This window comes from Rhea americana, unplaced genomic scaffold (assembly GCF_003343005.1).
Source record: "Rhea americana isolate MKP2758 unplaced genomic scaffold, rheAme1 scaffold_255, whole genome shotgun sequence".
Classification (NCBI taxonomy): Eukaryota; Metazoa; Chordata; class Aves; order Rheiformes; family Rheidae; genus Rhea; species Rhea americana.
In genome coordinates this window covers 801,986-813,621 of record NW_028186374.1, presented here as the reverse complement: position 1 = coordinate 813,621, position 11,636 = coordinate 801,986, and the positions used below count along the sequence as shown (strand labels likewise).

Genomic DNA, 11,636 nt, shown 5'->3' with positions numbered 1-11,636 from the left:
CAGTGCCCCCAGTGTCCCCAGTGCAGCCTGGCACCCCGCACCCCCCGCCGGTGTCCCCAGTGTGTCCCCAGCTGAGGCCTGGTTTCCAGCTCTGCCGCCGGGAAGCTGCCCGGGGCTTGGGCCACATCTGCTGCCTACAAAGCAACACGCTGCAGCCGGTTTCCTTGGGGACGGAGCTTTACTCAGGCACCTGCCCGGCTTCCACACGCCCCTTAATTCCTTTCCTGTCCCCTGGCCCCTTTCAGTCATTTTTAGTCATTCAGCCATTTTGGTCCTTATGATTCTACAACTTTACTAAATGCTGGCGGTAAATAGGGCAGAGACCCCAGCGCATCTCTGATTTGCCCCGTGCACCCCGTGAGTTTACACCTTTTTGGGGATTACGAAGGGGAACACTGCTTCCTCTGGCAGCTGCCTTGGTGCATCTGTCTTACCGTTTGGCTTTTGCATTAAACCGAGATCACAAAGTTATCAGCAATTATTTTAGAGAACGGCCTGGGTTTTGCATGCAAGTTCTTCTGCATTTGATTGCAATATGGAGGTGCTTGAATCCTCCGCGATATTCCCACTCTGGATTGGACTCTGCAAGATTCCCGTCCCAGGCATCAGGCAGAGAAAGCCGTGGTAGGAGTGCGAGAAGGAGATGAGCAAGCGCAGCCCCAGGGTTAATCGGTGCTGCCATTCTCCGCGAGGCTGATGATAACAATTGAAGCAAAAGTAGGTGTCAYTGGGGCCAGAGCGTTGTGTGCGAGTGATTAAAGAGAAGTCACATTATCACAGGAGAGCATTCTTCRTGTGCCAGCACTGGGCAGCTGTGTTAAAATTTCCCAGTGTGTCTTCTCTGAAGCATAGTTTTCATTTTTTTTTAACTAGTAAATTACAAGCGTGTTTGTCATTCAAAGCTCCAGGAGATTGTGGCTTAATTAAAACAGAGTTTTGCAAGCCCTTTGACCACTGGCAGGAAACTAAAGAATAAAACCAGGGTTTAGATTCCGCTTTCAAGATTTACRAAACTCAATCTGCCCCAAATTCTTYAGAGTTAGAGTAAGTGTATGTGCCACCATTACATACTGAAATCACCTTCAAGAGGGAGGCAGACCTACGTTAATACTAAAAATCGCTTTTTCACATGCTGTCTAGTTGGTTKGTTCTCCCAGGAGCAGGATCTTGGTGGCTAGAGAGACCTGAGGCCAAGCTGCTGTTCAGGATGCCGATGCRTGTGCCAGCCTGGCCTGCTGCTTTTTTCCAAGACTTTGGTGATAAAGGCTATAAAAGTGCACATCCTGCTATGGATTTATGAATAATATTCTGAAAAGCAGCAGAAAAAGAGGAAGGCATGTCAGGTGCATTCTCCCGGACGGCATAGCTTTATAGTTGTTCCCATGGGCAGGGGAACGACAGATCATATTGTCCAAGTTCCCCCATGGGGCAGCTCGAGCCCCAGGGTGGACTTCACRGAGAGGTCTGCGTAAGGCCAGAAGGGTGACCGTCACCTTCCCACGTCATGTTGCAGCATATGGCCATAGATCATGTTTCTCCTACAGGCATATTCTTGAAGAGCTCCCACAACTGTCTCCAGCATAGCTGTGGTCCTAGGCAAGTGGTGAGCTTCTTCTCACAAACAACTGTTGCCTTTTGGTTGCTCTGGCTTTCAGTAGTGCAAGAGTAACTCTGTGGAAATGAATCAAAATTCAATAAAGACCTCAGAGATGAGCAATCTCTGATACAAACTAACAGGCCTCGTATGTGGACATCACTGTGATCCTTGTGCTTGCATGGACTTTAATCCTCCCATCATGTAGAATCAATGTCCAGGCTAAAATAGGGGCAGCAAAACAGAGAAGAAGGTCCCTGCCTCATACCTGGCTATGTCAGGGTCACGGTGACTTCCTTCAGGAGTTGTCTGAGAGACCTCTACTTGAAAGCATCATCACTGAGCAGAACTTGGAGCATAGCTCTGTAGTGGGCAATGCGAGGGGGGAGCACTCCCTGGGTGGGATGACACAAAGACATTATTTATATAAGTATATATTGCACAATAGCATGATTATTTTCAAGGTAATTTTTCCATGGGAAAATGCATGGTTTTCACAATGCATATAGCAAGGGGTGATGGGCACAGTCTCCTTTGACACCTCCATCTCTTTAAGCTGTTTAAACTGATTATTAAGCTGTTTAAACTGATCATTACTTTTTCCTGTGCCTTGGCTGAAGGATTGTTGCCAGCGCTATCAGAGGTAACTTTTAACTGGAGACTGCTTCACACCACATCCATGTAGCTGAGCAGAGTTAGCTYTAGGTTTTCAGTGGACCACAAGCTCACCTTAATGTGAACATGTACAGCACGTACGCTACCCTAGTCTGGACATACTTCAATCTGTACATGATTCAAGTTCCCTAGAAGGGCTTTCTACTAAGCAGGACAACAAGGTCTGGGGAACATCTTCTGTTGCTATTGGCCGCGTTRGCATGAAATGAAGGCACATCTTGGTGAGGAATCTGCCTTATATGTGTCAACCTTCTCAGCACAAATGTGTGGGCCTGGGCAGAGAACACTCTCTGACCTCTCTGTGCCAACCAGCTCTCTACGCACTGCCGCTAGCACACAGTGGTGTGTGTTGCTTCTGTAATTTATCAGGGTGGCAAAGAGATTTACTGGAGCCTAGGCTACATGTGCTGGAAACAGCGACCATCTCCAGATGGGGATTTCTTTGGCACTTTGCCCAGTTGTCTGTGATTACAGACCTGTGCTGGTCTTCCCTTTTCTTGTTTGGTTCATCATCCATCAAGTGTGGCTGTGCCCCGAAGCTACAAGCCTTTTAGGGTAGGACCAGYTTTTCCTATGCATTTCCTATGCATATACATATCCAGCATATAGCACAGTGCATCTCAGCACTATCTACGCTGCAAGGGACTATTACAGCACAAGGGATCAGTAAGAATCGTGCAGCTAGACATTAAAGACTGGCAGCATCAGGCATTTGATGATGAAACTCAAGAGAGAGCTCTATAGAAGTGAATTATAGATTTAGGAAACAAATTGCTGGGAAACATTATGTTGCTATCTGAGGAAGAGGCTGCTCTCAATGCTTCAAGATCCATGGACAACAGGAAAGCATGCCTGTCTTACTGGGCTTTCTCCCATACATGTGCATTTTTAWAGGAGCATACTCAATTTCATAAGCTCGATCTGCAGGTATCCATGTGTATCACTCCTCTGGTGGTGTTATGAACAAAACTGATTGTAGAATAAGTCTCTAATTCTTTGCAAGAAGCTGGCAAAATGAAGTCCTGGAAGTGCTGAAATGAATGTCAATATCTCCACTGCCTTCCGCAAAATCAGGATCTCACTCTGACAGACTCCAGTACTCTGATGAGGTTCTTTTAGATATTCCACATGTGGAGGGTGTAATGTTTAATATCAGATTTACTTATTTGAAGATATTTGACACTACACAGGATTCTGATGTAACAGAATGATACAGCAAAATACTGAAATTACAATACAAGTGCAAGTTATATCTGGCAAAATATAGCCATTTCAATATACAGTTCAATCACAATACAAAGGTAATTCCCATTACCAGTCTCTGTAATATGTTCACCATCACAACTCTGGGCATCCCCAGGCACTGGGAAGGAATATGTGGGTTGAAACCAGCTCAAGCCCACGGTTCTCTCCAAAGTTGTTTTGTTAGTTTTTCAGTTTTTATACTCTACGTTGGGATAAGCCACGTATATGCTCCCCCTAAGCTGGTCTGGTTGACTCACAGAGACATTCATGATCTTTTGATGAACTCCAGAAAAATATTTACACCACCAGTTGATCCACTCAGCTGACATAGCTGTTTACCTAAAATACAGGCCACCTCTTGTCCGCTTTGTATTGAGATAAACTGAGCTTTCTTTGCAACTGCTGCGGTCAGTCACTGCCCATACTCTTTTAGGAGCCTTATGGGCACATTGCCTTTGCCCATCTCCTCTGAACTTTCTTCCACTGTGGGCATTTATCGGTCCGTCATGCACTCCCTCTCTGAACTACACGAAGCATCTCCCAGCCTGAGCCTAGTACTAACTAGGAATCATTTTTTATGAGTACTGGGCCATGCTGCTGCCGTGTCTACTGGAAGTGTGCGACCTGCCTTGTGTACACATCTCTGAAGCAAGGAGGCAAATGCAGACTTTTCTCCAAACTGGTCAGYGTGCTTGAATACACACTTCAGATTAATGATGTGTCCTAATACTCTGTCACTGGAATGTGCTAGCATTATCTCACTGTTCGTGTATCAATATGTGTCCAGACAATTTCTTYAGGCCACACAGCCATTACGTTAAGAAGTAAGAAGCTGATAACACCAGCAAATGAGGAGGCCAGTGCACTGACCCTTGCCGAAATTGTTTCACAGGGAGATAAGAGTCTCCCATCTCCATGGGTGGGCCTCAGGAGTGACCAATGAGCGTGAACAGCTGCCAAGGTCCGCTCTCCTCTTCCTCTTTATAACCAGGGCTGCGAGGGCAGTTAGCACAAACCTGCTCTGAGCGTTCGTTGTGAGGAGCCTGAGACTTCACTCTCTTGCACAATGACGCTGACTCAAGCTGAGAAGGCCGCCGTGGTCACCATCTGGGCGAAGGTGGCTCCCCACGCTGACGCCATTGGGGCAGAATCACTGGAGAGGTAAGTTACCCAGAATCTCTCCTAAGAGGGTGCCTCATCTAACTTTGCTATTAGGATGTTTCATACGTAAAACTTATATGAATGAGATCACACTGGAATTGGTATGAATTAGATTCTGTAATCACCTTAACTGCCTCCTTATGTGTGCTCAGCCTCCCTGGCAGCGGGGAGCTGGCCAGCTTTGCCAATGGGGTGCAGAGCCCTGTGGGATAAGCTGGCTCCTGAGCATGCGGTATCAGTGGATTTTGGTCTGCACCATCAAATACTGATGAAGAAGGGCCTAGATATGCCTTGGAGAACAAGCCTTATGACAAATCCTTTAGAACTCGGCAATTATACAGAAATTGCTGATGAGCTTTACATTATTTAGTATGTAATTTACTGAATTACATCTTTGCTACTAAATTCTAACAGATAGCCTCAAAATCTTGTGGTGAACCATAATTCTCTATTCAATTCTACAGCTTTCTTTCCTCTTATAGCAATTCAGAAGAATACATAACCAGGAGCAATGAAAAGAAATTCAAAGTCACTCATACTCAGTGTCCTGAAATAGGGTTATCACTACTAGGAAATGAACTTAAAGTGGTTTACTGTATGAGTGATGCAATTACTGTTGCCATATAATCAACATTAATAGAGGATAGCTGGCCGATAAATTATTGGATATTCATGTTTCATTGATACAGTTGATATATAACAGATCATTAGGAAACAACACAACTGGACCCTATAGGAAGTCTATCACAGTAAATAGAATGGGTACTGAAAGAATCCACTCTAAATACAACAGTTTCTTATTATCACAATAGGGATGTTCCTTTCAAATAAGCCAAGCCACTTTTAAGACTAAGGAAGTCTCTCCTTCTTCCAAAAGAAGTTCACCCAAATTAAGCAAGCTGGCACAAAAGGGAGAACAGTCTGTAAACTGTTCCAAAGCAATTAAGTTAACAGTTATTCAGATGTCATTTACAGATCAATCTGAAGTACTGTGATGCTTTTTCTGAGACTTAGAGTACCACTCATACTGATTCTGGTTCATTCAGCTCAGATTAGTTTGCAGATCCTGCTAACTGACTGACAGTGTAATAAAAGAAAYGTAGGTGACAATTTGGGTGCATTATTTATTAATAAAACATTAAGTTTAAAAAGATTTAGACCACTAGCTAATCTGTACCTACTACAGAAGCGTTTTAAGAGCAGAAACAGTGCAGATCTTAGTGCGACCTTCAAGCCTCCAAAGCTCTGTTGCAAAAGCTGAGTAAGTGTACTGCTGCAGCTGATGGGCTTACAGCATTCTTGTGCTGAAGTTCAGATCCTCCATATAATTTATGTTGCTGAATTTAATTCTCTTGTTCTCCTCCAGGCTTTTCTCCAGCTACCCCCAGACGAAAACCTACTTCCCACATTTTGATCTCAGCCAAGGTTCTGTTCAGCTTCGTGGTCATGGCTCCAAGGTCCTGAATGCTATTGGGGAAGCCGTGAAGAACGTTGATGACATTAGAGGCGCTTTGGCCAAACTCAGCGAGCTGCATGCTTACATCCTTCGGGTGGACCCAGTGAACTTCAAGGTGAGTGAACACAGACACTTTCAGGGAYGAAAACTGCCAGTCACTAAATTAGAGACTAGAGATCATTACAGCTAATGGAAGTTTGATCCCTGACTGCACTGTACAGCCTTATCAACACATGTTGCTGCTTCACCATCTGGTTATTAACCTGAGATTGGATCTTTTCATGAAAGATCTGCTCTAGCTCAAGCAAAGAACTATTAAGGGAGCTCCTGTGGTCTGTGTCAGACAGACCTGAGTTCCTGCTGCCTTTGTGGTAATTTATGAATCTTCCTCACAAGTCAGATTATAATATCAACTTTCTTGAATGAAGCCTTAGTAAATTCTAAGCAATATTGCCATTTTTCTTGCATTTCCCTTTGGTGAAAGAGAAAGCGACATCTGGAAAGAGAGAGCGGTATTAAGCAGTGTCTTTTTCCCTGTACAAAAGGCAACTCTGCTTCTTCACACTTTAGTATAAGGCAGCAGTGTTAACTGCCTGGGATATGTATTCRTCATCCCAGAGCAGGCTGGGAGTAAAGTTTGATATAGATTCCTGGACTGAAGTCTGTAAGCGATTACAATGTATTTTATCCTGTTTTCCCTTACAGCTGCTTTCCCACTGTATCCTGTGTACTGTGGCTGCTCGCTATCCCAGTGATTTCACCCCAGAAGTTCATGCTGCATGGGACAAGTTCTTGTCCAGYGTTTCCTCTGTTCTGACTGAGAAGTACAGATAAATGACCTTCACAGAGGGTGAGGGTTGCATGTCCATGGCACATCACAGCTGCCAGGCTTTGGGGTATTCACTCCTTCTTACGCAGTCCTCTCAAATCCTCTATAACGGGGTTCAGTCATCTGCAAAACCCAATAAATAATTCAACTGTGAACTATAGTCTCTGTGCTTTCATCTTCACTTGTTCCACCTACACCTCACTGTTCRGTCAGGGGTATTCTGACATCCCTACAAAAGATAAAGGGGAAATGTGTGAGTTCCTGTCCATAGTGGGAGTAACATGCCATTGAGAAGAAACCCAGAACAGGCTAGAGCCCTGTGACTGCTTCTGCTCACTGGTTGGGAGGTCGGTTCCACGGGGATAAGGCTGACCAAGGAATCAGTCTTTCACCCTGCTGGGATATTGAATGGATTCAGGCTTTTCATTTGGCCTGTCTGGAAAAAGAGAATAAAGTGTATGCTTCCTGTGCTGCTGTCTCCTGGAGCACTTGGAGTTGACACTTTGGAAAATCCAGCCCAGTCTATCTTGAACATAACCTGCATTGCCACGTGTTGTGATGTGCCCAGAGCCACACTGGGTCATTGCTCCTCTAACCGCCCTGACACATGCCGCACAGGGTCTAGAGAAGATACTTGATATGGTACTTGATACTTTTATTTTTCATGAAAATTTTGGGCTATCATACCTGGTAGAGAGGTTTGGAACATCTCCCTCTCAGCTTGACATTTCCTAYTTTTATACTGGGAACTATGCATACATTTGAAACTTGGGATTAGTGTCGGCCACTGGAGGACTCTGTTGATGACATCTGGAAGACCTGTATTCCCAGGGTTTCTCTAGAGAGGGGCAAAAGTGAAAAATAACAGAACTGAGGGTCACCCTGGAGGGAACAGAGGCATCGTCCTCAGAAACACAATCGTGATTACTTGGCCAATGCCCTCCTGTCAACAGCCTGGCTCTCAGCAGATAAGAGCTGTGTGAGCTGTTTCATTCACATCTTTGCTTCCTCTTCCAAAGTTTTTCCAAGACTCTACACTGACACATCATTTCTCCAAGAAAAACAYGGTGATTTTTAGAAAAGTAAAAGCTTCTCTGTTTGGGGGTGTATTCACTACTTAAGTGACSCACATGCTATGTGCAGGTCAAAGACTGCATTTCTAGGCAAGTTCCCCACACGTGCAACAAACTGAATACTCAAGATATAGCTTAGGAGGGGTCGATGTCTAAGGACTGAGTGGCTACTATTTCTTTGGCTGAGCTCTATCTCTGTAGTGAGATACTTTTCAAGTTACATTCATTGCCCATGTGTTTCTTAGAGGACTTTTTCACATGAAAAGACGAGTGCAAAGTCTTAGATAGTCTTTGATCAACAAGCCCAAACTGGCATTGTATGTTTCCGTCCTCATCTTAAGTTACAAAATATTAACTCTGAGAACTATTTGTACATAGTTCTTGGAAAGCTGAAAAATTTAGGCACTATATTTGGGCAGAGGGAAAATGTGCTGTAACTCTGAAGCTACCAAATGACTCCCAAACTGTTACACAAAGTCTACCCCAGGACTTGCTGCAGCCAACGACTTTTTTAATATCTTGCACGTTTGTGGGGTTTCGGATAACCTGGATGTTTAAATCAGCAACATATATGGCAGATCAGCATCTGGTATGTCCCTAATCAAACAGCCAAATGTATACCGGCGACTTCATCCTGGGCCTTAATGAGGAATGCACCAGCCACCGACCACCACACGCYCTGCGGGATGTGCCTGTGCTTATGGAGAGAGGCAGGAGCACACCCCGGGGTGGGAAGTGGCCTGGTAAGCGCTGCAGGAAGCGCTTGGGAAGAAGCACGTGCCGAAACAGGAGGTTCTTCCCCACTCTGGTTTCTCTGGGCTGCTGGAGAAATGGTCTTTCCCATGGCAGATCGCCGGCGGTATCCRAGAGGGCCTGCAGCCCCCAGGCGCCGGGAACGCCCTGCGGGCCAGGGCGGCCCCTGGGAAGCAGGAAGCCCAAGGACGCACGCGGGGGGGGGGACTTGGAAGACACCAGGGCCAGGGCCGCCCGGGGGGTCCGCCACGACGTGGGGGGCGAGGAGGGGCCGGACCCAGCCGAGGGGAGGAAATGGCGGATCAGCCTGGGGAGGGCGCAGCCATGGACCCCCCACCCCCCCACACACCCCGCGAGGCGCCCGCGCTCAGTGACCCGGCGGCGGGGCAGGGGCCAGCGCTGCCCCCGCAGACCCCGTGGAGCCGGGCTGGGGCTGCCGGTGCTCCGTGCGCCCGGCGCGTCGCGGCGCTGCACAGCCCCTCCACCCCCTCGCAGACAAGATAAGGCCGGGAGGAGGGTGCAGGGTGGCGGCAGCCCGGCGCTATAAGAGGGCGGCCCGACGGGCGCCTCCGCCACAGAGCCCCGCGCAGCCGCCGCACCGCACCACACCGCACCGCACCGCACCACACCGCACCGCCAGCCGCCGCCATGCTGACCGCTGACGACAAGAAGCTCATCAGTCAGATCTGGACGAAGGTGGCCGAACACGGCAAAGAGTTCGGAGGCGAAGCCCTGGAAAGGTGCGGGCTGCGAGCAGCGGCCGGATGCAGACTGCCGGGCCGGGGGGGAAGGGCCAGGGACTGGGGCAGGGGGGTGAGTCTGGGACCCCCGTGGAGGGGGCGAGCCGGGGGTCGGGGGATGTGGGTCCCCCCCCACACACCCCTCCCCGGGCGAGACGGGCCCAGTGGGGAAGGMGAGCAGGGAGATGCCGCGGCGCTGACTGGCCTCGCTCCGGCAGGATGTTCATCACCTACCCGCAGACCAAGACCTACTTCCCCCACTTCGACCTGCACGTCGGCTCCGAACAGGTCCGCAGCCACGGCGAGAAGGTGGTGAACGCCCTGAGCAACGCCGTGAAGAACCTGGACAACCTCAGCCAGGCCTTGGCCGAGCTCAGCAACCTGCACGCCTACAACCTGCGCGTGGACCCCGTCAACTTCAAGGCGAGCTGGGGGCCGGAGCGGGCCGGGGGCCGGGCCGGGGGCCGGAGCGGCGGTGCTGATCCCTCTGTTTGCCTTGCAGCTGCTGTCGCAGTGCTTCCAGGTGGTGCTGGCTGTGCACCTGGGCAAGGAATACACCCCCGAGGTCCACTCCGCCTACGACAAGTTCCTGTCTGCCGTGGCCTCCGTGCTGGCCGAGAAGTACAGATGAGGCACCCGCCGCTGCTGCCACCCGCACCCGTGTGCTCAATAAAGATGCCTTTGCCACACCACCGTGTCCGTGTGTGCTGGGGCAGCGCTGGCCGGGGCGGGGGGAGCCTGCTGCGGGTGTCCCAAGCAGGGCCCGTGGGTGGTGCTGGCTGGGGGCTGTCCCCTGTGCACCCCGGCGCCCCGTCGGCGCGGCTCTATCCCCAAGGAGGAACCCTGCGCCGAGACTGCTCCGTTCTGGCCCTGTCCTCAGGCTGGTGGCAGCACCTCAGTGACAGCGGGACAGGTCCCAGTCTGTCACCTTGTTGTGCCCGCATCTCTTTGGGGAATGGGTGGGGGGAGGACGTGCAAGGCTGCGTTTTGCTCTTGGCGATCCCTGGATCTTCTTGGTGCTGTTTACGTAGGGGTAGGGCTTAACCCCTCATGGCTCCTGCTTCTGCAACGAGGACTTGKTTCAGATGCTGTGGGAGCCGAGAGCCTGCATGGGCTCCAAAAGCAGTCGGACAAATTCATGCATCAAAAAAGGAAAAAAAAAAAAACACAGCGCACCACAGACATGAAGCACAAACACTATCTCTCTGGCTCCAGCCCCCGAGCCGCAAACCCCTCGTGGTTGCTGGGGAAGGGTCCCCTACACCTGCCCGGGGTGTCTGCCCTTCCCTGCGCTCCCGGGGAGGGTGGGAGCAGGGCCAGGCAGAGCCTGCTGTGGGGCCACTGGTTTCACGTTTCTGGAGTCTGAAGCAAAAAATATTTTGCCTTCAGATCGCAGGGAGCTGATGGATTGTAAGCTCCTAAACCAGCCTGCTCTGGGTTATCACAACAGAGGGAGGAAATGAGAGTTTGCGAGCGTCTAGAGAAGCTGGCTCGGAACAGGGTCCCTGGGCCCAGAGCGCAGGCAGCGGGTGCCGGGTGTCCTGGGGCCTTGTGCACACGGAAGCGCAGGCCTGGGGAACGCCTCGGCCACGCTGGCCTCTGCCCTTGCAAGTGCCTTCGCGAACCCACTGTGCTCTTTCCCCCGCGCTCGGAAACGTCAGCCAAGTCCCAACGCATTCACCGACGTTTACGTGCATTTATTGCTACGCCTTCGCGGCCTGCCCCGGGGATGTTTCCCTGTGCAGCGAACACGCCGCCCCGGCCGCTGTTCCACCGGCTCAGCTTCCTGGAAGACGGGCACCCCCCTCCTCACGCGCTCCCAAACGGTGCCCAGCCGCGCTAATCTCCCCTGAACACGTCCGATAAGCGCCGTCAGCCCCAGGGAGGAAACGCGGTGTGAACTGTCCCCCCCCACACACACAACCCGTGTGCGCCAGCTCTAGAAACTGCTGGAAGCGCCGCAGCCCTCTGGCCCTCCTCGTCCCCTCGCGCCTCATGTGGGGCGCGCACCCCCCCCAGAGGCCATCAGGACCCTGCGCCCCATCCATCCTGGGCAGGGAGCTCTGCCACACGCCAGCGCTGGTGTCGGGGTCCCGCGCTGAGCCCAGGG

At 50.3% G+C, this 11,636-nt stretch overlaps 2 protein-coding genes and 1 long non-coding RNA gene across 3 annotated transcripts; 2 read left to right on the top strand and 1 right to left on the bottom strand.

Moving 5' to 3' along the window:
* The first annotated feature begins 4,506 nt into the window (after positions 1-4,506).
* LOC146594614 (hemoglobin subunit pi) lies at positions 4,507-7,115 on the top strand. Its single transcript, XM_085307217.1, has 3 exons — positions 4,507-4,675; positions 6,042-6,246; positions 6,837-7,115. The coding sequence occupies exons 1-3, from the start codon at positions 4,581-4,583 to the stop codon at positions 6,963-6,965; spliced, it is 429 nt and encodes a 142-aa protein (XP_085163343.1). The 5' UTR covers positions 4,507-4,580; the 3' UTR covers positions 6,966-7,115.
* On the bottom strand, positions 5,786-9,749 carry LOC146594613 (uncharacterized). Its single transcript, XR_014896138.1, has 2 exons — positions 7,648-9,749; positions 5,786-7,189 (listed from the first exon to the last, which is right to left on the bottom strand). It is a non-coding gene; the product is annotated as an uncharacterized LOC146594613 (long non-coding RNA).
* On the top strand, positions 9,326-10,215 carry LOC146594612 (hemoglobin subunit alpha-D). Its single transcript, XM_085307219.1, has 3 exons — positions 9,326-9,526; positions 9,745-9,949; positions 10,029-10,215. The coding sequence occupies exons 1-3, from the start codon at positions 9,435-9,437 to the stop codon at positions 10,155-10,157; spliced, it is 426 nt and encodes a 141-aa protein (XP_085163345.1). The 5' UTR covers positions 9,326-9,434; the 3' UTR covers positions 10,158-10,215.
* The last annotated feature ends 1,421 nt before the right edge of the window (positions 10,216-11,636 follow it).

Excerpts from the sequence above, each read along its gene's own strand:
- LOC146594612 (XM_085307219.1), top strand. The coding sequence starts at position 9,435 with ATGCTGACCGCTGACGACAAGAAGCTCATCAGTCAGATCTGGACGAAG. Across the intron at positions 9,527-9,744 it reads GGAGGCGAAGCCCTGGAAAG|GATGTTCATCACCTACCCGC; the intron begins GTGCGGGCTGCG and ends TCGCTCCGGCAG. Across the intron at positions 9,950-10,028 it reads TGGACCCCGTCAACTTCAAG|CTGCTGTCGCAGTGCTTCCA; the intron begins GCGAGCTGGGGG and ends TTTGCCTTGCAG.